The sequence below is a fragment of the Anabrus simplex genome, chromosome 1 (genome assembly GCF_040414725.1).
Source record: "Anabrus simplex isolate iqAnaSimp1 chromosome 1, ASM4041472v1, whole genome shotgun sequence".
Taxonomy (NCBI): Eukaryota; Metazoa; Arthropoda; class Insecta; order Orthoptera; family Tettigoniidae; genus Anabrus; species Anabrus simplex.
In genome coordinates, this window is record NC_090265.1 from 55,597,529 (window position 1) to 55,624,139 (window position 26,611).

Sequence of the window (26,611 nt, forward strand, 5' to 3'; positions counted from 1 at the left end):
TTACCCTTCCAAACAAATTTCCTAACTTATACGTACCACTGCGGTTTAAATGAAGGCCGTCCGAGCGCAGATCCCTATCTCCTATCCACCCATTAGGATCTAGAAATTTCACTCCCAGTTTCCCACATACCCATTTAAATCCCCAATCACCCTCCAGTCAGTATCCCTCCTACACAGTACTCCACTAATAACAATCTCCGCTTTCTCGTGCTGCATTTACCAGATCCCACACATCTCCAACTATGTTGGTACTTATATCAGCTTGCCTTACGTTGTTGGTGTGTAACACTACCATCTTCTCCTTCCCCTCCTCCCTCTCTTCTACTTTCCTCAACATCTGCCTCAACCTAATTCCTGGATAACATTCTACCCTGGTTCCCTTTCCTCTACACACTTTCCCCATGTGTCTAACGATGGAATCCCCCATGACCAGAGCCTCAACCCTACCCACCTCATTTGAACCCATCCCCTCCTGATTAGCCCTATCTTTCCTGATAGCTGCAGAAGCTACTTCCTCCTCCTTTTTCTCCTTCCCATGACCCTGTTCCACCTGTCTTTTCTTATCCTTTACTCTACATTTCCCTTTCCTACCTTTTCCCTTCCTCCTACTTCCACACATCTCAGCAACAGTTCCCTGTCCCTCATCTTCCCTCTGTTGTTCTACCTGGAGTGACTCGTACCGATTTCGCACAGACACCTGTCCTGAATTCTGATCCTGAATAGAGCCCTTAGCCTGCAATCTCCTTCCCCTTAGAACATTAGACCACCTGTCTTCTACAACTCCCCCCTTTCCTTCTCCTCCCTCTTGTACACCTACTGTACCCTGTACATTGTTTGAGTTAGTCCTATCTTCCTTCCCGTCTTCTGTGAGAATCCTAATTATTTCCCTCAAATTGTCCAACTCCTCCCTCATACCCCTCAATGCCTCGCCACACCCACAGTTCGTACACTCGTGCCCCTTAGCCATTCTTTACGGAAAAAAAGGAAATGAAATATAAAATAACATCTTTGCAAAAAATAAATGAACGGAGGGATAAATTGTCTGGGATAATACACAACAATAAGGTAATTAATATACGACTACACTACAATACTACTTAGTCGTGCTCTATTTTTTATCCTACAACCCCTAACAGGATAAAAACTGCTGTTAATTATTGAATATCGAAAATAATACACAAGAACTACACAATTCCAAACTGCAATTAAGCCTATCCTAATTACAACAACAGTATTTTAGTAAGAGTTTCTACGGATACGTCTACTACACCAGTACTCCCAAGCACACTAAATTCTAATGGGATATTACTTGTATACTACTGTCCCAGGGTCCCAGTATCTTCCTCAAAATCTTTCTCTCCCCTAGTTCGAACTTCTTGACCAATCTTATTTTTATCAGGTTCAAACATTCAGCTGCATATAAAGACTCCAGGCAGATCATTGTCTGGTAATGTCTGAGTTTTGCGTTGATTGAGATCTTCTTCTTATGGCATAGTTAGTTTATATGCCAAGTTCATCTTGTTGATTCTTGATGTCTGATAGTTTATTGAATTATAATATGTGAAAGATCCAAAGAAGAACATTTAAGAATTTAGAAAACATTGTTTTATAAGTTAGATCCTTCTCTTCAAAAAGGAAAATTGGAATTTGAGGATACTAAGCTACATTAAATGGGACGTGATAAGTGAGTTACGTCATCTCATTCTCACCACAGTAGCTGTGGGACAAATTCTGCCCAATGCATATGAGATTTTAGAAATGAAAAGTTATATCCCTGTGATTCAGTTTCTGTACAAAACTGGCGGCTACAATCATAATATTGACATTTGTTTAAAAGGGTAAAAAATGATTTCAATAATCAATCAAGCTATTTACGGTATTTTGTAGATTAATTAGTTCCCTATTTGGTCATCAGCTGCTCTGATGAACATCAATAAAATTAACTGCATACCTATTCCATTTCTTTGCAAACAATGGTGAAAGCCCCTAATCCTGACATGAGATAATTTTGTACCAAAGAAATTCTGTCATACTACACCATCTTGGGCCTAAGTGAATGTCTGCAGTGTACATAGATCTCTACTTTTTTTTGCATAGAACTGTTAATAGAACTCATCAATGCACATCTTCATTACCTCATATACAAAATAGATCACTACACCATGTTCCATGCCCATGCATAACATTCCAACAATGCGAAACTGAGGAGTTTGGGAAGAGAGTACAAAAAGCAAATGGCATCTGACAAAGTGTGGAACCAAGAAATTCCAAGGAAATGCAAGTTCTGTATTCGACCTGTTATGTATCGTTACTGGCATATGCAGCAGGTTCATGGACAACAACCAAATGAGATAAGAGTAGAGTTCAGACAGCTGAGATGAAATTCCATACAGGTGTTGTAGGGAAGACAAGAAAAGATGGAATCAGAAATGAAGAGGTTAGAAAATCCATTGGAGATTCAAAACTACAGGACAAGATAGAAACAAGCAAGCTGAAATGGTATAGAAACGTGATGTGAATGGGAGAAGACCAAGATCCAAAGAAAGTATTTACAGAGAAACTAACAGCAAAGAGACCACTAAGAAGGCCTCATAAACATATATACATAAACAATATCATAAAGTTTAAAATTACTCATACTATTGTATTCTGGTAAACCCTTAGTTTTTCCTAGCATAACCTCACCTTTGAGAGATCGCAATTGTTGGGAAATTCCGTAGTTCAAAATGTCCTTTGGTAAGCTGTGGGCATTCTATTTCTCCTTCCCTCATATGAATATTACCTGTGGTTACTTAACATTTTTTATGCTCGACGATGCCGAAATATAAATATTACTAGGGCCATCCGGAAAGTAGTACCCGTCAGTGCCTCTCAGCGCCAGATGAATTGAGAACTCCGCCAGGTGTGAAGTGAGGGCCGTGATTAAATTTCTTAATGCACGAAATGTTCGACCTTGTGATATTCATTGCCAATTAACGGAGGTGTATGGAGAAAATGTGATGGACGAGTCGTCTGTTCGGCGCTGGTGTCGCAACTTCAACCAGGGGAGGGTGAATACACACGACGGGGAGCGTTCGGGGAGACCATCTGTCATTACAGACCAACTGCTGAGCTCAGTAGACAAATGCATGAGGAACGATCGGCGCGTTACAATTGATGAACTCTGTGAACAGTTTCCTAATGTGTCTCGAACAATTGTTCATGAAATTATCAAAGACCATCTGCATTATTCAAAAATCTGTGCAAGGTGGGTCCCTCGCATGCTTACAGAGGAGCACAAAACCAAGCGTATGGCTGCAGCACTGACGTTTGTGGGACGTTATTCCGATGAAGGAGACTCTTTCCTGGCTCGCAACATTACTGGGGATGAAACATGGGCTTGTTATGGATCACCTGAGAGTAAACGACAGTCAATGGAGTGGCATCATGCTCATTCACCAACCAAACCAAAAAAATCAAGACAGTTCTGTCCACCAGAAAACTCATGGCAACAGTTTTCTGGGATCGCCGAGGTGTACTGCTCATTGATTTTATGGCCCGTGGAGACACAATTAATGCTAATGCGTATTGTGAAACATTAAAGAAATTACGGCGGGCAATACAAAATTGATGGCAAGGTCTATTGTCTACAGGCATCATTCTCCTTCACGACAATGCCAGGCCTCATGCAGCTGCAATAACACAAGAACTTTTGCAGCAATTCAAGTGGGAAACCTTCGACCATCCCCCGTATAGTCCGGACTTGGCCCCTTCGGATTTTCATCTCTTTACAAAGCTTAAAGACTTTCTGGCAGGAAAAAGATTTGACAGCGATAAAGAACTTAAACGAGCCGTGACTGCATATCTCAATATGCTGGCGGTGGAGGACTATGACGCTGGAAGACAAAAACTCGTCCCATGTTATGACAAATGCCTAAATTTGCTTGGAGATTATGTGGAGAAGTAGTGTAAAGTATGCTCTTTCCAACAAAAATGTGTATATTTGTTAATATTTACTCCTCTGTCTTTATTGCGCAAAACAGGTACCACTTTCCGGATGGCCTTCGTATATACCAGAAAACTGAATAATTGGGTAAAGATAGCAAAATGAAACATGTCGGACACACATATTAACATCAGTGCACCTTCTACTTCCAATATTCCACAACCATAGCCTACAGCGCATTCCCGCAAATTCACTTCACCACCTGTACAATAAAAAATTTATACTTGAAATAAAGCTAGGTTATGATAACCTTCTATCACAGCTTTCGAAACATATGACATCGTCAAGGTCTGATCCACTCACGGAAAATCAATAACCCAGCACATGCACTCTGCGCTCTGTTCAGTAAACTCAAGTGACATCTCAACAGAAATTTATGAATATTTAAAAAATAGAGTTATAATTATCGTCGAGCATAAACAGTCATGTACAACTCGCCTATAATGGTAATTAAGACACTCATGTGGAAATTATAAAACAAGCAAAGCGAGTTTTATAAACATACTTGTGTCTTAATTATTGCCTTTATAGGCTTGTTGCATAATGTACTATTTTAAACTCCTGATTAAACCTATGTTTATAAACCACTCAATCTTTAATCAGTTTACGTAATTAGGGGAATTATTTCAAGAATAATACCCATTCTAAACATGATGATAACACCAATCTTTTGTACTGAAGATTATTAATATCATTACAGTCTACTGCCTTCATTCACCAAACCAAACCCCATGGCACTACAGCCCTTGAAGGGCCTTGGCCTACCAAGCGACCACTGCTCAGCACTAAGGCCTGCAGATTGCAAGGTGTCGTGTTGTCAGCACAATGAATCCTCTTGGCATTGTAGAATGGGGCCACTATCTCACCGTCAGATAGCTCCTCAATTCTAATCACGTAGGCTGAGTGGACCTCGAACCAGCCCTCAGATCCAGGTAAAAATCCCTGACCTGGCCGGGAATCGAACCCGGGGCCTCCGGGTACAAGGCAGGCACACTACCCCTACACCATGGGGCCGGCGCCTTCATTCACCACCAGGCCTAAAAGACACTTTACCTTACCTAAAAAAAATAATTTGTGATATCTGGAGCCATCACTTTTCAGTTTTGACTCCATTAATTTATAACTGTTATGTTCTTCAGTCAGCGGAAACCAATTATTGAAACTACCTAAAAAAGAAAACTTATGGTAACTTGTATTATAGTTATTTTAATTAAGTTGTTTCTATTACTATACATTTTTTTCCAGGTAGTTTATACATTTATTTATTCAAAAATCAGTTCAGCAGACTGAAGAACCTAACAGTTATTTTAAAAAATATGTACTTTATATACTGTATACTTCCTGACAAAAAAAAAGTTAAGCACCTAGAAGAAGTGATCCAATATTATCCTATTTCGCTATATATATGTATATCATTGATGTGGGAGTAAATTATTAGATTTACAAAGATCTGTAATTTGTAGAATGCCCACCAGAGTGCACCATCCTGTTGTTGATAAGCTGTTACCAGTCAACTGCTGTGAGGCAGACAGTGCAGAGAGGACTGTGTACAGTACAAAGCACCCACAATGCCTCGCAGACACATTAGACAGCCTATTCACCAACTGAGAGCACTTGACAGAGGCTGCATTTTGGGACTGCATGAGGCTGGTTGGTTGTACCATGCAATTGCCAGGCATGTGAGGGATTCAGATGTCACAGTGGCCCCATGTTGGACTCAGTGTGTACGTGAGGGCATCCAATCACGTTGTGCAGGTTCGGGTCGACCAAGAAACACCACATTACAAGACTGTATCAAGTGTCTAGGATGTCTCTTCCCAATTAAGCAGCAGCCTAAAACTATGAAACAGCTAAATATTGTACTCTTGTCAATTCCTTGACGTTACATGAGACCCAAAGTCAAGACGCTAACAGTTTCATTCACAACGTTTTTGACCAGTCTACCTACAACAATCGGCTTTTGAATCTCCACTTGTACACGACAACACATTTAAATATTAGTTACGTCAAGAACATGAAAATGAAAATCGTGGGTCAAACAAGCTCCAGTTTTAATATCACCCCTTCTCAAGAAGAAAAAAGAAGATCCGTTTCATTTTATTTTTAGTTTTGAACATTTTAAGTTAACCAGAACTGCCAAGTTAAAACACATTCAATTTAAATTTATATTTTCAATCTTGACCAACCTACAATCAGTTCAAATCTCCACTTATTGTTGACGACACATCCTGTCACCAGACACGATACGTCAAGTACTTAATATGATATAGGGGTCACATAAACCCCGATTTGCAATCCTCTTCACCGAAAAGAAGATCCATTTTAGTTTTGGACATTTTCCATATTAAATAGATTAGGACCAAAAAACTTTACTGTATTGACTTATGTTTGTATATATTGTATATAATGTATATGTTGTATATAGTGTATATATTAGTATGTTTATATTAGTTAAAAAGGTCCCAAACCTTGACCTAAAGGTTGTTTACAGGCTGAAGATGCCCAAAATAATGGGTGAAACATGTACCTGACCAAATGAGTCTACATAAAATCATGTAGATAATAACCACATTAAACGTGGAAAGTATTGAATAGGTGGTTTTTTATTTAATTATCCTTGATATCTATGCTAAGAAACACCACCCCGAGGCAGGACCATCATATGGTGTGCCAAGCATTGCAGAATCTTCAAACATGTACTGGAGACTCTACAACATCCTGTGAGTTCCCGCACAGTGTCTCGACGATTCGCATCCGCCGGATTGGAGTCCTACCGCCCCATGCTTCGGTTGCCATTGATACCAGAAAATCAACGCTTGTGTTTGGAGTGCTGCCTTACCCAGGAGGCATGGACAGAGGATGACTGGCATCACATCATGTTCAGTGACGAGTCTCGCCTCTCCATAACCTCCGATGACCATCATGTGAAGGTTTGGCGGAGTCGAGGGCAGAGGGCAGATCCTGCCCATATTGTGGAAAGACACACAGGTGTAATCCCTGGCATCACGGTGTGGGGAGCCATAGGATATGCGTTGAGGTCACCTCTAATAGTGCCTCGACAGACGTGTGGGATGACATTAGAAGGGGACTCCGTCCCAGTACCAACCTGCGGGACCTGGAGGGACAGCTGCAACAACTGTGGATGAACTTGCCTCAAGAGAGGGTCCAAAGGCTGTCTGACACCATTCCAAACTGCATGAGGGCATGCATTGCGGCCAGGGGTGGGGGTGGGGGTGCGACTCTCTACTGATCTGGCGCCAACATTCCACCTGTAACTGCCAATGGCCTTGTCTCTTTCACCCCATAGTGTAATCAGTTCAATAAAGGCATATGGTGTTTCAGTATATGTAGTTTCATTCAATTTCAACTACTTCTTCTGGTTGCTTAACATTTTTTGTCAGGCAGTGTAATAAAATAATGGCAGTAACCTGCTGACCAAGTCTTCTGACACACACACACAAAAAGTGATTCAATCAATTCTATTTAATTAATTGTTTTTCTTACCTCACATTGTTCAATGACTTCCATAGGACATATGAAGGCATGATACTGAGCAAGCGCTGTGGTCAAGTTCTCAGCTACCCCTTCATCAGGTGTGACAAGATGACCAAACCACTGTTGAAGCAGATAGACTGGGGCCTGAAAATTATCCCTGAAAGCCAATCATAAAATAAATATCACCTGCTCTCTTAAAAGAAAATAAATATTATAGTAAAGTGTGTATACAAAGATAATTACACTGTTATTACAGGTGGAACTAAAGCTAGTAATAATAGTAACAGTTCAAAGTTGCTGGAGACTAGAATAATAGAGATGTGGTTGAGTGAGCATTTGTTCCCATTTTTCCATAGGTAACTTACACTAAAGCACAAAAATAATTTTGCAACATACATGTGCTCGTCTGAGAGCAGTGGATATCACTATCTGTTTTAGCAAAACCATCAAAACCAGAGTTTCGTTCTATAGAGCAGAGAGGGAATCTCCAACAAATCATGTGGAAAGTGCAAAAAAGAAATAAAGATCAAACCCCCACTAGGACCTAGGATAGAAAATAATTTACTGAGTAAAATGTCTGCTACTAGTTTCAGTTCTGTATATAGAAAGGATCCTTTTTCTCTTCTCTGGTAGTAAAATCCATGTGAAATTTTGTTTATGAAAAGTTTTGAATGAAGTAAAATAGTTTTTATGTTGCTGAATATGACAAATTTCATGTATTTATGAGAACAAATTCTTGTTCATACATGTATCTTCCATGACTTTTTTTTTTACAACTTTTGTCCATCATTGGAACAATTTTCACATTTTATCTGTATTGTGTTTAACTTTCCCATTTTATATTCTTTTTGCTTTATCTGCATATATTATTTTGAAAAATATAGTTAGTGCCATTTTAAATACTAGTAATATCATTCTGTAATATTTTCACAACGTTAATCTACTTAATAATGACAATACATTACCTGCATGAGTAGTAACATGACATTCAACTATGGAAGTATTGTAGTGCTAATGTAAAATCTATTTCATTTTTAGTTTGTCCTCCTGGAGAAACATCCATGTATACTTTTTGTTTTGTCTTTTTCTGAAATAAGAATTGACAATTTTTATTCTTTGTCCAAAAGCAAAGAGGAGAAGTCTGTCTCTATCTTTCCTCAGTCTATATCCAGATAAGGGTTTCCTCACTGTCTCCTCTGTGTCTGACTCAACTATTTAAGTCTCCAGTTACAAAATTCATCTGTGATTTGTAGCTGTCTAGAGTATCATCTACGAGGTCATAGAATATGCATCAGGTGTTGCATCAGTTGAAGCATATATCTGGATCAGAATTAAAGTTATACTACTCATTCTCAACTTTATTATTGCATTTCTCTCTGATACTCCAACAATTTGGACAATATTTTCCCTCACTGTTTTGTTGAGCAGAAAACAAACTCCATAGGGTTCTTTCATATGAGCATAGCAGCTAAAGAGGAATCCATTTTATATTTCTATAATGGATTCTCCTAATTGCCTCACTATGTCCGACTTGCATCTAGTTCTACTAATCTTGTTTCTCCTAGAAGAGTTTGTATACTAACCTTTAACAGTCATATTTAATTAAGGAATGTTTGTTCAGCTGACTATAAGTTATTTTGAAAGTGCACAAGTTAGGAAGGTTTACACAATTACAGTACTTCATTCAGTTCCAAAATGAATGATTAGCTTTAACACTATTTGTGAAATTGCTTTTGGATATCTCTCACACCTATTGCTTTAATCCTTGGCCTTGTATTTAACCTTGTTATCGTACAGATCAAAACAAACACTTGGATGTAGTCCTGTTTTCTTTTCACAGGTAATAAAAATATACACTCTCATGGTGGCCATATTTGATTTTCCTGTTTTTGCACACCGCACAGTCCTTGGTGTTGCCTGTTAAGGTAAATGAATTATGGTCTGGGAACCAGTATTCTTCACTGTAAATGAATGATGTATGGGTCCAGGATCATTTTCTGAGTACACAAATATACATTAAAGAGCACTTACAATTTATATGATTTCTCATTCAAATTCAACCTAATGCACTGACATACATCGACAAAAGATCCTTTACCCCTTGCAGAAGTTAACTAAGATATTACTAGAGTGCAGTAGTGTGCAATTTTGTCATAAAGATAACCTAAATCAGATGTTGCGCTGAGGTAGGCATCATGACGTTTACTGTATACACAAATATACACGAAAAGGTGTTTGCAATTTATATTATTTTTCTTTGAAATTCAACCTAATGCACTGGTACATATTGATGGAAGTTTCTTTACTCCTTGGAGAAGTTAATTCAAATAGTGTTAGAGCACAGCAGTGGGAAAATTCATTGTAAAGATGATCTAAATCAGATGTCGAGATCAGCCCAACATATGACCAACTGGAGAAAAATACAATGTTGAGGCCGGTCCGACAGTTGACCAGTAAAGGTTACAGGTTGCTATTCTACTGGTGTAATTTAAGGAGTAGCCTGTCCTACAATATTGTTCCCTTTTCTAACATTGCTGAGGTCCCCTGGCATTATCTTACCCTTCAGTGCAGGGTACTGAGGGCTTTTTCTCTTTCTTCTATTCATGATGGGGAAGTTTGACTCCTGTTTCCCACGCCAAGTCAATCCGGCTTTGGAGAATGTTATTATGTAACATACCACCGTTAACACAGGGAACAGATGGCTTTGGTAGCTGCCCCTGACATGGAGAATAGACACTACCGGAGGGTTTCCAGCAACATATCCTTTACTGAGAGACCAACACCCTTCTGAGGGAACTCATCCAACTGAAGCCATTGGTTTCCTTAACAAGTCAGGTTATTAGGTCGCCCGACACTCAACATTGACAATTATATAATGGGGATTTGTCCCCATTATATAATTGTGAGATTCATCAATACGGACATGAAAATAATAAACTATAACTCGACATTGAGTTGCTGGCTGCATGGTCCACTTCATTACCATAGCAAGGCAACTGAAAATGCTTCATTGTCATATCTGGGATTTTTCCAGTCCTTAACTGTTGTAACACCTTCTTCTAATTCTGAAGATAGTTTTAGAATGGACTCATCATTGTTCAGCTGTTGTAGAACTCCTAATTTATGTCGTAGTGTACATAAAAAACACATTAGAGTGAACACTATCACTTAAGAAAACTGCACTGTAAAATACTACCAAATGTCAAGGTAGGTAATAATAATGACGTGTGGTCTCTGGAGAGGCCTAGTGCAGGTTTTTTGAGTCGACATCAAATAGGTGACCTGCACATCTGGGAGGATGGGGCCCTACCTAATATGAATTATAATGCTGAAGACGGCACAAACACCCAGCACCCCCAAGCCAGAGTAATTAACTAATGAAAGTTAAAATCCACAAACTGGCCAGAAATCAAACTCAGGGCCCCTTGGACCAAATACCAGCATGCTAACCATTTAGCCATGGAGCCGGAATGTTAAAGTACAAAAAGGGCACTGTTTACCCCAAATGATGTATTACAGTAATGGACTGTTTAACATGCATACATACAAAATTGGTTACACTGAAGTGCACTGGACGTCCGTCAGTAGCTCAGTGTTTCCTATTTAGTTGAGACTGAAAAACAATGAGAATTGATTTCTCACCTTCATGTTCTGACAACAGAGTGGTTGGATATGAGAGGATCTTCTGTATATACAGTCTAAGAATTACATTACTATATCAAACAGTGATCAGAATCAAGAGGAAATTTTACTGGAATTTTAAGATCTTTATAAAGATAACTCACCCTGCCATCAACAGACCCCAGTAGTCTTCAGATGGAGCTGAAGTGTCTGGTAGAAATATGACATTCATCTGGGGGAGCGGAAAGGCCACACCCAAGTACCTCTCCAAATAGTTAATTCCTACTGCCAGGTAGTTGACTATTGCTTGTGCTTTGGATAGATCAGCAGCCTGGGCAAAACCTTGTACACTGACACCACCTGCAAGTAGAGTAAAATAAGAGAAAACTTTTGAGAAAAATGATGAGGACGATGATCATCATCATAATCAGGGCTCGATTTGAGGCTGAACGTGCCAGAGCAACATTCCAGTACCTTTCTTTTAGGAATTTTTTAAATGATATTTTAAAATATTTATTTAATATTGTCGAGTGAATGCGAAAAGGGTTTCTCACAGATGAACCTCATTATCACACCATTGAGATCGTCACTGAATATTGCAACAGTTGCCTGTTGTTTGTAAAGATCAACCACTTCCAGTGAGCCGTCCTTCGCGCCCTCAACCGAGCCCATCTTCCGCTAACCCAACTCCTTAACGGCCCACCCCCTCCTTCCCCATTTTTCATCCAGTACCCTCTTTACCTCTCTTGTTCCCTTCCCCCATCCGAGGGTGGTGGCCGACCAGGGCCTGTGATAGGACCCTCACCCTGGATTTCCTCCCTGTTCCCTTATCACCCTCAACAACAATAGCAACAACAGCAACAAGTATAATCTTGCGAGTGAGCCCTAGTTAGCATCACCCCTTCTTATATTAATTTCATGTACAATGTGACTCCTTTATGTATGTTCAACTCATCAATCATCCGTTTCTGGTATTACAAATACTATAACAACATTCCATCAAATCACTATAATTTGTACTTTTGTTGTATCGGGGAAAAAACTGTGTACACATCCAGCTACTATGCTAAATGTTAAATGTTTTCTCCTCCTCTACTACACTCAATATTATACGTTTTACATCACATACACCCAGAGAAATTCTATCAAAATAGTGTTGTAATAATAATCTATGTATGAAAATCCAAAATGTATATGTCTTGTCCATGTTAATATGAAATAAGTTCATCATGTCCTTTGTCCCCATATTTGTAACTTAATAAAAACTATTCCCTCAGCTAAGAAGCTAACGCCCAGACCACCTCGCACTACTCTTCAAATCACTCCTTACCCATCCTACATATCCTTTACTCCCACTCAAAGTCTTCATTTCCTGGCCAGAGAGGTGGCCTGCCCCACCCCATCATGGTGGGGAATGAAAACTTTAGTAGATAGATAGATTGTAAAGATCACTGGACTTCCTCTTTGGCTCTTTAATCCGGCTAAGTATGTTGACTCTTGACTTGTGTCTGGACAACATTCAGCAATAGCTGTCAAGAGTAAGGAGAGTTCAAGAAACAAGAAGTGTGATGAAAACATGTTGAAGTTTTGAACGGTCTTTTAGGATGGGCAGACAACTTAAACAATCATGTAACTGTACTTTTTATTGCTTTTATTACTTTACTACAACACATTTTTTCGTATTTAATTTGCAAAATAAAATTTGGAATTAAATAAAATATGTATGTTTTTGTACAACCAAAGATTTCTTTCTATTTGAGGCCAGTAATTTGGAATACTCCCCATACTGCCCGGAAGGTTACAGTTTCGGCACCTCTCTTTCTAGAAATCGAACACTGATCATAATCATATGATTTCTAGTTTCTTGAAAGTTTACTGTGGGCAGGATTATAACTAATATGGAAAATGGATGGAAAAATAAGAAATGAAGTACGGTAGTACCAAAGCAGATATTAACTTTTTAATTTACTGAGAAAGGATGACACTGAACTATCACACTCATTTCCTGCTAATTAAAAATCTTTTTCAGGCATTTTCTAATTTTGTTGATCCTGAATTCATTTCAGCAGTGCTTTTTTTTTTTTCTGGGAGAAAGGGTGTGAGTAATCACCATGTAGGTGCTATCACAGCACCTTCCACACTTCTAACATACACACCGATATACCCTTGTTGTCACTATCCACTCCTTTCTCTCATAGAAGCTTTTTTTTTTCATAAGTGTCCAATGCTCTGCCCAGTAATTATCAGAGTCTATTTCCTTTTGAACCCATGAATCATCAGTCTTAGTTTCGTGATCCTTTTCACTAAGTGAATTTTTTGTACTAGTTTTGTGTTTTACAGGATCACAAGTAGATTTGGCAGTTTCTACTTCTTCAGCCTTCCTTATTTATCTCACTGACTAAAAGTAACCATTTATTTTTACTAATTTCTATCAATGTTTGCACTGATTTAACTTAGAGTAGGTTTGTTTTAAAACTCACGTGAACATCTGCATGTTGTAGAGCGGGCATAGAACTGACTCATGACTGAATGATGTGTTGTGCAGTACAGGATCACTTTCTGCAGTAGCACATGCAGCAAACTGTACTCGCTGTTACTTGTCAAGTGTCATTTGTTTATGAGCTGTTGTCTTTTTGTAGGGTAAATGGTCAAGCTCAGACTTCAGTATTCCCTCAATTAACTGCCGAGAGATGCCCAGCTGAACACAGGTTGTTCTGTTGGATTTAGAAGAGCTCCAAGCACTCTCATAGCAGCAATATTCTCCAGCAGACCTGCTTGAGACAGGGCTATTTTCTCTCCATGATTTTGCCTTCTGTTTCAAATTGGTTGGCCAGTCTATACACCGTTTGCTGGCAAGGAGCCCACTGGGTACCAAAACGATCATGAAAATTTTTCTGAATTCAAGCTACACTCTTTGTTTCTGCATAAAAGAACACTGTTTTCACCTTCTGTTCACAAAAGCTATTTGATGTGTATGCAGACTTTTATAAAAAAAAAGTTCACTCACACAAAGAAGAACATGACATCTATCTTCTCGTCATATCAAAACATCCAACATTTCTATTATGGTATAGGCTATTTGCTGGTCAAAATGAAGAAAGTGGAAGAATGCTAGTAAAGTTAGTTTGAGGGGATCTTGATTGACAACAAGCAAGTTGGTTGTGCAGTTTGGGCCACGAAGCTGTGAGATTGCATTTGGGAAAGGATGGATTCGAACCCCACTGTTGGTCATCCTGAAAATGTTTTTCCATGGTTTGACATTTTCACACCAGGAAAATGTTGGAGATGTACTTTAATTAAGGCCGTGGTTGGTTGCTTTCTTCCCTGCCCTAGCCCTTTCCTATCCTATCTTTGCCGAAGTCCTGTCTGTGTCTGTGAGACCTGGACTGTGAATGCTAGAGACAAAAGTCAAATTGATGCCTTTGAGATGTGGTGTTGGTGGAGAATGCTGCGTGTGCCCTGGATGGAAAGAAGAACCAATGTTTCCATTCTGAATGAACCGAGCATCAAGAACTATATTCCTGTGTGAGTGAGTGTTACCTCCAGTTCTTCAGCCAAATTTTCAGAAGAGAACTTAGAAAAGACCATTTTGCAAGGCAGTGTTGAAGACAGTAGACCACAAGAAAGAACAGCAAGTAGATGGTTAAATCAGGCGAAGAAGATCACTGGCCCACCTCTTCAGATCATGTTAAGGAAAGATGAAAACCGCTCTGAATAGAGGCATCTCGTCAAGGTTGCAACACAGAAATGATAGATTTATGAGGTCTCGATGTTCAGCAATGAGCAAAACAACTCATGATGATTATTCACTGAAGAAATCCCTCAACTATCAATACCAAACATCAATGCTGTGTCCAACTCGTTGGCTGAACGGTCAGCGTACTGGCCTTCAGTTCAGAGGGTCCTGGGTTCGATTCCCGCCCGGGTCGGGGATTTTAACCTTAATTGGTTAATTCCAATGGCACGGGGGCTGGGTGTATGTGTTGTCTTCATCACCATTTCATCCTCATCACGATGCGCAGGTCGCCTACGGGGGTCAAATAAAAAGACCTGCACCTGGCGAGCCGAACCGATCCTGGGATATCCTGGCACTAAAAGCCATACAACATTTCATTTCATCAATGCTGTTAAGGCAACACTCCAGAGATAAAAAAAATATTTTTACCTAATGCATGGATTTTCCCAAAACTTTATGGGAATGTCACGTACATAAAAGTAGAGATATCACGAACATTTCTTTCATATAAAGTTAATAGTTTTTCCAAAATAAATTTTTGTTGGTGAAATATTTAATTCCATTTTTTCATTAAATTTAATTAACATGTTAATGTAAATTCATAATTAGGTAGATAATACTTCTTTTAAAAGCACTACATATCGATTTTTCTATACATCTATCTATACATATAAAATAACTTGTCCTGACTGACTGACTGATTCATCATCGCCGAGCCAAAACTACTGGACATAAAGAAATGAAATTTTGGGGATATATTCATATTAAGATGTAGGTGCTCACTAAGAGAGGACCGAGCTCGATAGCTGCAGTCGCTTAAGTGCGCCCAGTATCCAGTATTCGGGAGATAGTAGGTTCGAACCCCACTGTCGGCAGCCCTGAAAATGGTTTTCCGTGGTTTCCCATTTTCACACCAGGCAAATGCTGGGGCTGTACCTTAATTAAGGCCACGGCCGCTTCCTTCCCACTCCTAGCCCTTCCCTGTCCCATCGTCACCATAAGACCTATCTGTGTCGGTGCGACGTAAAACAACTAGCAAAAAAAATAGCACTAAGAGAGGATTTTTTTATATTCCGTCGCTAAGGGGGTGAGAAGGGGGTGAAATTTTAAAAAGAGTGTATCTATATCTCAAAACTTTAAAAGTTTACAGATGTAAACATTGGTATTTAGAATCTTCTTTTAAAATAAGGATACACGTATTTTTTTGTTTTCTGAAAACCCCAATAGGAGGGGTGAAAAAGGGTGAAAATGGGGAAAAATGGGTTGAATGCCTTCAATCAGGATACCGGTACTTATATCTCAGAAACTGAAGATATTACAGACCTGAAAATTGGTACTTTTGATCTCTTTTAAAAATAAAGAAACACGTATTTTTTTGTTTTTGGAAAATCCAATTAATGGGAGAGTGAAAAGGGGGTGAATTTTTAAAATAAGTGAATCTATATCTCCAAACTTTTAAAGTTTGCAGATGTAAAAATTGGTATTTAGAATCTTCATTAAAAATAAAGAAACATGTATTTTTTTGTTTTCGGAAAATCGCAATAGGAGGAGTGAAAAGGGGTGGAAAAAGGGTTGAATGCCTTTAATGAAGCTACTTATATCTCAGAAACTGGAGATATTACAGACCTGAAAATCGGTGTTTGGGATCTCCTTTAAAAATAAAGAAACACATATTTTTTGTTTCTGGAAAATCCAATTAAGGGAGGGGGTGAAAAGGGGGTAATATTTTAAAATGAGTGTATCTATATCTCAAAACTTTTAAAGGTTATAGATGTGAAAATTGGTATTTAGAATCTCCTTTAAAAATAAAGAAACACGTATATTTTGTTTTCGGAAAATCCTAATAAGAAGGGGAGAAAAGGTTGAAGAAGGGGTCGAATGCTTTTCATGAGTCTACTTATATTTCAGAACCTGAAGATATTACAGACTTGAAAATTGGTATTTGGGATCTACCTTAAAAGTAAGGAAACACGTATTTTTTTTGTTTTTGGAAAATCCAAATATTGGGGGTGAAAAGGGGGAGGCTGAATTTTTTAAAATGAGTGTGTCTACATCTTAAAACTTTAAAATTTACAGATGTAAAAATTGGTAGTTAGAATCTCCTCTAAAAATAAAGGAACACATTTTTTTTTTTTTTTTTTTGTTTCCTGTAAATCCCAATAGGAGAGGTGTAAAAGGGGGAAAAATGGGTTGAATGCCTTTAATGAGGATACATATATCTCAGAAACGAAAGATATTACAGAACTGAAAATTTGTATATGGGATCTCCTTTAAAAATAAAGAAACACGTATTTTTTAGTTTTTGAAAAATCCAATTAATGGCGGTTAAACAGGAGTGACAAATTGGGGTGAATTTTTTGAAAGACTATATCTACAGAATATCTTGGAATCGTAAAATGTTACAAACGTAAAAAGTGGGTGTTTGGAATCTCCTGTAAATGTAAAGAAACATAGGTGATTTGTTTTTGGAAACTCCACTTAAGGGGAACTCAAAAGGGGTGAAATTTTGAAATGAGAATGTTTACAGTATATCTAAAAAACTTAATATGTTAAAGAAGTGAAAAATGGTATTTTTTATCTCTATTAAACATAAAGAAACGTGTATTTTTAGTTTTCGGAAATATCACCTGGGTGGAGGGGGGGTAAAAGTGACTGAAAATGGTGTTGAATTCTTTTAATTAGGCTACTGATATATCAAAAATGCAGATTTTACAGACGTGAAATTTGATATTTTCAATCTGCTTTAAAAGTAAAAATACATGTATTCTCTAAAAATCCAATGAAGCGGGGGGAGGGGGGGTGTGAAAGAATTGAAAAATTAATTGGCTTAATTGTATGAGAATACATACATCTAATAAAAACTAAAGTTATTACAGATGTGAAAATTCGTATTTGGATCTCCTTTAAAAACAAAGAAAAACGCGTTTTGGGCGGGAAACCATCTTGGAGGGCGGAAGTGTAAAGGAGTTGAATTCCTTTCATGAGGACACATAAATCAAAAACTGAAGAAGTTAGAGTCGTGATAATTGGTATTTAGAAGATCCTTTACTATTAAAGAAACAAGTATTTTTTTTCGGGAAATTTCACTTGTGGGGGGGGGGGGGGAGTAGTGTGAAATGAAGTGAAAAAAGTAAATTACTTTTATGGGGATACTTATATCTCAAAACTGAAGGTAATAGACGTGAACATTGGTGTTTGGAATCTCCCTTAAACATAAAGAAACAAGCCTTCTTTTAATTTTGGGGGGGGGGGGGGGGGGTGGCGGTAAATAAACTTAACGGTGGTGGGGTGTAGAAGGAGGTGAGACCAATTGATTTTACTGTTATTAATGTACTTATAAGGATCCTCCGTTGCTCAGGCGGCACCGCTCCGGCCTCTCAAAGCTGGGTTCCGTGGTTCAAATCCCGGTCACTCCATGTGACATTCGTGCTGGACAAAACGGAGGCGGGATAGGTTTTTCTCCGGATACTCCGGTTTTCCCTGTCATCAGCCATTCCAGCAACGCATAATAATAATAATAATAATAGTAATAATAATAATAATAATAATAATAATAATAATAATAATAATAATAATAATAATAATAATAATAATGTTCCGGACCGTCGTCAAATGTGCGGACCGCGCTGGCAACAGCTCCTGGACGGGTAATGACTAAGAATGCAGTCCGGCCGCGGGTTCAGTGCCGCCAAATCACCCAATATGACACCACGCCGGATCTCCTGAAGGATTTTATCCATATTAAAAATGATTAACGGAAAAGATGGCAAAGATTTACGGACCCAACTGACCAGGAGGAATACCTGAGCCTAGCCCGGGAAGTACGAAATCGATTGTTGGAAAGGAATATTGAAAAATGGGAGGAAACGTGCTGTAAAATAATAGAAAACGAGTCAGATCGGGAATTTTGGAGGATTCTCGCAGAAAACGAGTCAGATCGCGAATTTCGGTGGATTATATATCTAAAACAATAAGCATTCAATTATAAATTTCAGTATAATACCGTAGCGAAGCACGGGTATCTTGCTAGTAATTTATATAAGGAGATGTATCGTACTAAAATTTGTGTAATTTTTACGTTCTGAAATTTTGGACTTAAAAATCCCTACTACTTGAAAAAATTCTGCAGTCAAAAATTCCATATGCAGGTTTCATTATAGCTGTGATACATATATCATACAAATTTTGTTATATCTGACAGAATATTATGGGAGAAAAATGGGATTTAAATGTGAAATTACAATTGGCAAACAAAGCATTATTGCAGCGATAAATTGTTTGAATTCAGTGGAATAACTTTGTGGCAAGAAAAAAAAACTCAACCCTTTCAATTTCAGTCATTAAAAAAATTCACCAAAATGACCAAAATATTGATTTTTATTTCTGGAGTGTCGCCTTAAATGACTCAGCAAACAAATCATCATGAATGTAGTCAAGACTGATGTGAAGCAAATTAGGCCAGGAAAAGGCCACTTGCCCAGACGATCATAGGGTAGAACTGTGGTGTTTCCAAAGATGGCTGCATGCGGCTGGTTAACAATACCCTTCAACCAAATCAAATTATATATAGAATGATAGGAACATAATAGGATAAACACAGGCAAGGGCAAAACATCAAAAACACAAAAGGAAAATATCCATATCTTCATACAGTGCAGTCTTCACATTCATGGGCTCTCCCCTCATTAGTCTTAGTTTTTCAACATCCATTTTTTCTTTGTCTTCAACAAACTGATTACTGCTTCGCAGCTTAGTCAGGATAGTGGGTATCAAACCACATTGAAAGGTCATCTTGACAGATCTACAGCCTCAATATAAGAAGATAAGAATGGAAGAAAGCCAAATAAATACAAACAAGTTCATTTTCAACAGGGATGATCATCAACCATGGTAACAGGGCATCAGAATACATTTATTCAAGGAAGTCCCACCGAGAATACTAATTACTGCTTGATCAGACATGAAGAGCATAAAGCTTCGCCTGACATGTTCCATGGCTGAATTAAAAGGGACAGAGAAGCCACTAGATAGGACAAATGTTGATGAACAAGAAGAAGGGGGAAAAGTCTACAGTTCTAGCCCTTCAGGCAAGCAACTCAAAGTTGAAAACATCCTATGGACATGAGCTATGTATTTTAGGTAAATAAAATGTAATAAAGTATGAGAATATATTATTTGCTCCTAAAAACTACAATCCTTTTCTTAATCATCATTATCTGGTCTACTAGATTAGCAGTTTGCCTATTTCTACCATTATGAGTGCTAATGTGAGTCAATGCACAGTTTCATTAAGCCCTTATAACTATATTCGGTGTGGACATTTTTCCAAAAAATTAAAAAATGCCTGAGGGTATTGAACCAAGGAACACATTACAGAAATAATTATGTAAATAAATTCACTTGACTAGGATTTGAATCAAAAAGAAAATTAGTAAACAAGCAATTTTAGGCTGTTTTTCCAAAACTACATTTAGGCCAGAAGTGATCTTTGACATTTTATTTTTTTAAGTTTGATAGAGCTATCCAAGACTCAAAAGTTGAAACCTTTCCAGGCCTTTTAGCTCTTCAACTTTTGGCACATTTTTCGTAGTAAGTACCAGTAGTAGAAATGTTTTCAACATTAAAATATTTCACACTCTACACATACCTTGAGTAACAGTTGGTGACACAGGAAACAAATTTCTTGGATTGAATATGAATATTATGAGGGAAGAGATAGACATTGGAGGAGTTATTTGGAAGTGATCCCACACCCACCCATCTTCATCAGCTCTGCAACAGAAGAATTAATACTTGAATATTCATGACCATTATAAAGATTTATTTAGCATATAATATGGATTACAGTAAGTGCTTCTAAATATGATGAAATATACATACAAGGTTGTAGACCTACAGAATATATTCACATATAAAGAATACATATTAAAGAAATTAAAAAAAAGTACAAAACCTAACTGAAAGAAAAATGGAATAATTTGGAACATTTATACACTATTTCTAAGTCATTTCTAAAACTATGTCTACGTTTCTCTTCCATTTGAAGGCAGCTGGCGTCACATCATGGAAACCTTTCATGTTTCAAGGAAAGATGCATTGCCTGCAGTTCTTCACAATATGGTGAATAGTCTGCTTTTCAGACTTACAATCCCAATGGGGAGAGAATTTTACCGCATTTATGCAGCTTGTCTGCACATATTCCATGTCCTGTTTGTATCTTGTTGAGTATCCTCTATACAGTTTTTTAAAGTGTATAATGAAATCAATTAAATTGTGTATAAAGTCAAGTACTGATATAAAAAAAACAGGAACACTTCATCATTATCCATTTCCATCCTGCTGGTTTGGGGATGTTTATGACCTCTCTCCATCTTCCTCTTCTCCAACCACCATTGCTCCTTAACTGTGTTCCAATCCAGGTTTCTTCTAATTATACTATTCTTGATCATTTTCAACCACATTAGTCTGCGTCTCCATCATCCACTTTGGCACCCTTTCCTCTTCAATCCTCTAAATGTGTCAAAACCATCCAAGTTTATCCCTCTCCTTTGCGTCATAAAGCGTTTTCATTCCAATTTCCTTCTTGAAATCCTCATTTCTTACACTTTTCTTTCTTGTCTTCTCTATCATACTCCTTAAAAATTTTGTTTCACTGGCTGGATTTTATTTTCTTATCTTTTTGTAAACAACCAAGAAAACATGAAAGAACAAGGACAACCTTCAAACCTTCTGAGTTTTCATGTTTGTCCTTGCTTTTTCCTGTTGTTCCCTCTTCCCACGATAACATGGCATAGTGTTTATCTTAGGATGTGTTCCTATACTTGTTTCTAGCTTTCTGTATTTGACTTTAAAGTGTAATTTGTCTCTCACTTTCTATTACTTAATTCTCCATAAATTAATTTTAAAAATCAAACTGGTTAGTAGACATTTGAATGATGTGTAAAATGTTATACTACAGAAACCAGATCTCAAATAATAAAAATAACATAGAGTGGGTGGATGAAACATGAACTGGGTATATGAGTGTTAGAGGGTTGGCCGTACTGACAAATGAAAACCTACAACCTGTTTTCCAGTCAATGACCGGGTCGGGGATGGGATGAATTAAGTCCCCAACTTGCGGCGAGGATAGGAATTGTGCCGGCTGCATAGGCCTGTCGCACTCCTCTTGGGCAATGATTAATGACTGACAGATGAAATGAAATGATAGTGGAGAGTGTTGCTGGAATAAAAGATGACAGGGAAAACTGGAGTACCTGGAGAAAAACCTGTCCCACCTCTGCTTTGTCCAGCACAAATCTCACATGGAGTGACCAGGATTTGAACCGCGGTATCCAGTGGTGAGAGGCCGGCGCGCTGCCGCCTAAGCCACAGAGGCTGCATATTCCGGAGGTAAACTAGTCCCCCATTCGGATCTCCGGGTGGGGACTACACGAGAGGGGGCGATCATCAGGAAGAAGGATACTGACATTCTGCGAGTCGGAGCGTGGAATGTTAGAAGTTTGAATCGTTGTGGTAGGTTAGAGAATCTGAAAAGGGAGATGGATAGACTAAAGTTAGATGTAGTTGGTATAAGTGCAGTACGTTGGCAGAACAGATTTTTGGTCAGGCGACTACCGAATTATCAACACGAAATCAAACAGGGGAAATGCAGGAGTTGGTTTAATAATAAGAAAATAGGGCAGCGGATAAGCTACTATGACCAGCTTAGTGAAAGAATTATTGTTGTCAAGATAGACACCAAACCAATGCCCACCACAATAGTGCAGGTCTATATGCCTACTAGTTCAGCGGATGATGAAGAAATCAAAAGAATATATGAGGAGATAGAAGATTTAATTCAATATGTAAAAGGTGACGAGAATCTAACTGTGATGGGAGACTGGAATGCAGTGGTAGGCCAAGGAAGAGAAGGTAGTACAGTAGGAGAATTCGGATTGGGACAAAGGAACGAAAGAGGAAGTCGGCTGATTGAATTCAGCACTGATCATAATTTAGTCCTTGCCAATACTTGGTTCAAACACCACAAACGACGGCTGTATACGTGGACGAGACCTGGAGACACTGGAAGGTATCAAACAGACTTCATTATGATTAGGCAGAGATTCAGAAACCAGGTGTTGGATTGCAAAACATTCCCAGGAGCAGACGTGGACTCTGACCACAACTTGTTGGTCATGAAATGCCATCTGAAGTTGAAGAAATTGAAGAAAGGAAAGAATGCAAAAAGATGGGATCTAGACAAGTTGAAAGAAAAGAGTGTGAGAGATTGTTTCAAGGAACATGTTGCACAAGGACTAAATGAAAAAGGCTGAAGGAAACACTATATAGGAAGAGTGGAGAGTCATGAAAAATGAAGTCAGTAGGGCGGCTGAAGAAATGTTAGGAAGGAAGAAAAGATCAACTAAGAATCAGTGGATAACTCAGGAGATACTAGACCTGATTGATGAACGACGAAAATACAAGAATGCTAGAAATGAAGAGGGCCGAAAAGAATACAGGCGATTAAAGAATCAAGTGGATAGAAAGTGCATGGTAGCTAAGGAAGAATGGCTGAAGGAGAAGTGCAAGGATGTCGAAGACTGTATGGTCTTGGGAAAGGTAGATGCTGCATACAGGAAAATCAAGGAAACCTTTGGAGAAAGGAAATCTAGGTGCATGAATATTAAGAGCTCAGATGGAAAGCCACTTCTAGGGAAAGAAGACAAAGCAGAAAGATGGCAGGAGCATATCCAACAGTTGTATCAAGGTAACGATGTAGATAATTTGGTTCTGGAACATGAAGAGGCTGTTGATGCTGATGAAATGGGAGACCCAGTTTTGAGGTCAGAGTTTGACAGAGCTGTGAGTGACCTAAATAGGAACAAGGCACCTGGAATTAATGATATTCCCTCTGAACTACTGACTGCCTTAGGAGAAACCAGCATGGTAAGGTTATTTCATTTAGTGTGCAGGATGTATGAGACAGGAGAAGTCCCACCCGATTTTCGGCAGAATGTTGTTATACCTATTCCCAAGAAAGCCGGTGCTGACAGGTGTGAAAACTACCGCACCATTAGTTTAGTATCTCATGCCTGCAAAATTTTAACACGTATTATTTACAGAAGAATGGAAAAACAAGTTGAAGCTGAGTTGGGAGAAGATAAATTTGGCTTCAGGAGAAATGTAGGAACACGTGAAGCAATCCTGACTTTACGTCTGATCTTAGAGGATCGAATCAAGAAGGACAAGCCCACGTACATGGCATTCGTAGATCTAGAAAAGGCATTCAATAATGTTGATTGGAACAAGCTATTTATGATTCTGAGGATGATAGAGATCAGATACCGAGAACGAAGAATTATATACAACCTGTATAAAAATCAGTCTGCAGTGATAAGAATCGAGGGCTTTGAAAAAGAAGCAGCAATCCAGAAAGGAGTGAGGCAAGGCTGCAGTTTGTCCCCTCTCCTTTTCAATGTTTACATAGAACAGGCAGTAAAGGAAATCAAAGAGAAATTTGGAAAGGGAATCACAGTCCAAGGAGAGGAAATCAAAACCTTGAGATTTGCCGATGATATTGTTATTTTATCTGAGACTGCAGAAGATCTCGAGAAGTTGCTGAATGGTATGGATGACGTCTTGGGTAAGGAGTACAAGATGAAAATAAATAAGTCCAAAACAAAAGTAATGGAGTGCAGTCGAACGAAGGCAGGTGATTTAGGAAATATTAGATTAGGAAACGAAGTCTTAAAGGAAGTAGATGAATATTGTTACTTGGGTAGTAAAGTAACTAACGATGGCAGAAGTAAGGAGGACATAAAATGCAGACTAGCACAAGCAAGGAAGAGCTTTCTTAAGAAAAGAAATTTGCTCACTTCAAACATTGATATCGGAATTAGAAAGATGTTTTTGAAGACTTTCGTGTGGAGCGTGGCATTGTATGGAAGTGAAACATGGACGATAACTAGCTCAGAAAGAAAGAGAATAGAAGCTTTTGAAATGTGGTGTTACAGAAGAATGCTGAAGGTGAGATGGATAGATCGAATCATGAATAAAGAGATACTGAATCGAATTGGTGAGAGGAGATCGATTTGGCTAAATTTATAATACCAATATAATGGTCCGTTATTGGACATTATAAATTTTCCAGCTAACTCATTCTTGGTTGCCTGCGTTTCGCCCTCGTATGCTAAGTTAGGCTCATCAGTTGGGACTTAGCACACCACCCAAGACGCAAGGCTAGTGCATACTGTGGAGGCTGCTGCTGCTGCAACGTGTTTCATTCCCCGCCCTTCGGGCGAGGTGGGCCCCTAGACAGTGTCGCTGTCTCCCAGGCCGGAGATGTGGAAAGAGTTGGGGGAAGGACCAATATTGTAAGGAGGAGGGTAAGTGGAATTAATGGTTGAGGAGGTGTGCTCGGATGTTATTTAAATATCAGGGATGTGTGGAAGGGGTGAAAATTCAGAGAAGTGTACTAGGGCTGCCATGAAAGGTTAGTAGGTGTAAGGTTGCGGAGATATTGTACAAGGAGGTGATGAGAAGTCTGAGAAGGTCGGCTGTGAAGGGTGGTGAGAAGGAGAATTGAGTTGGTGGACGAACGTGCGAGGGAGTTCGATATGAGGGGGCTGGCCGGGGTCGAAGACGTGGGCTGTTGGGGGTTCTAGGAGGGGAGCGTGAAGGTTCCACTTGATGTTGACGACCGTAGATACGTGCTCCGCTGGTAAGAAGACGTTGGACTGCTTCTTCCGTAGGCAGGTGGAGACGGACGAGATAGGTTGGTCCGGAGTTGTTCCAAATTCGGAAGGCACGACGCACAGGAATGCCTTCGAGATTAAGTTCTTGGATAACCTCTCGATCTGAGATGTCAGGATCCACGCCGCGTAAGACACAACTATGCATAGTGGTGCGATCTGGCAGTGGTGATGTTGAATGGCGCACGGTGTCTGCTGGAGGTGAAGGCTGTATGACTGGTGTCGTAGCAGAGGTTTCTTCAGCGATGGTCGAACGGTTGAAGTAGCGAGGAGGGATGTACAGGTAACTGGGCGGATCAGGGTATGGCGGCAGAGGAAGGGTCGTAGTCAGAAGAGGGGAAGAATGGGAGTACGTAACCGTAGTGACAGGAAGGTAGGGAATGCGAAGTGCGCAGGTCGTGGTGGTTGTTGTTGTGGTAGGAGTGGTAGTGGTTGTCATGGTGAGGAGAAAAGAGTAGGTATAGGGGTGGCTAACTTCCAACAAGGCGTCAGCCAATTTGCTTTTTTGAAGTTGGCGAAGTAGCTGGAGTAGAGATGCTGAGCCACCCGGCCGACAAAAAAAATTAAGGAGTAAGGGGAGTTCTGAGACGTACGAAGAGTTCAAGAGTTGATGGATCTCCTGTGGAGGCCACTGCATAGGCTACTTGAAGCCACCAGCACTGCCAATGCACTATGAGAGCTATGTCTCATTTCCAAAAAATTGATGGCTGCCTGGCCATCAGATAATACAGATGTTGATTCCCATAGGGAATTTAAAATATTTGTCCCGAATGAGTAAAATTTATAATACCATTATATTGGTATTATCTGTATTATTGGCTAAATTTGACGAGAAGAAGAGATAGAATGATAGGACACATCTTAAGACACCCAGGACTTGTGCAGTTGGTTTTTGAAGGAAGTGTAGGTGGTAAGAACGGTAGGGGTAGACCAAGGTATGAATATGACAAGCAGATTAGAGCAGATGTAGGATGCAATAGTTACGTAGAAATGAAAAGGTTAGCACATGATAGGGTGGCATGGAGGGCTGCATCAAACCAG

The 26,611-nt window shown here is 39.0% G+C and overlaps 1 protein-coding gene across 4 annotated transcripts in view; it reads right to left on the bottom strand.

Annotated features, from left to right (window-relative positions):
* LOC136860994 (endoplasmic reticulum aminopeptidase 1) overlaps positions 1-26,611 on the bottom strand; it is a 188,147-nt gene that overhangs the window by 97,008 nt on the left and 64,528 nt on the right. For all 4 annotated transcript variants that reach the window (XM_067138794.2, XM_067138792.2, XM_067138795.2 and 1 more), the window contains 3 exons: positions 20,485-20,609; positions 11,266-11,461; positions 7,490-7,637 (listed from right to left, as the gene is read on the bottom strand). In XM_067138794.2, the coding sequence (XP_066994895.2) occupies positions 7,490-7,637; positions 11,266-11,461; positions 20,485-20,609 (469 nt within the window). The remainder of the gene's footprint in view (positions 1-7,489; positions 7,638-11,265; positions 11,462-20,484; positions 20,610-26,611) is intronic.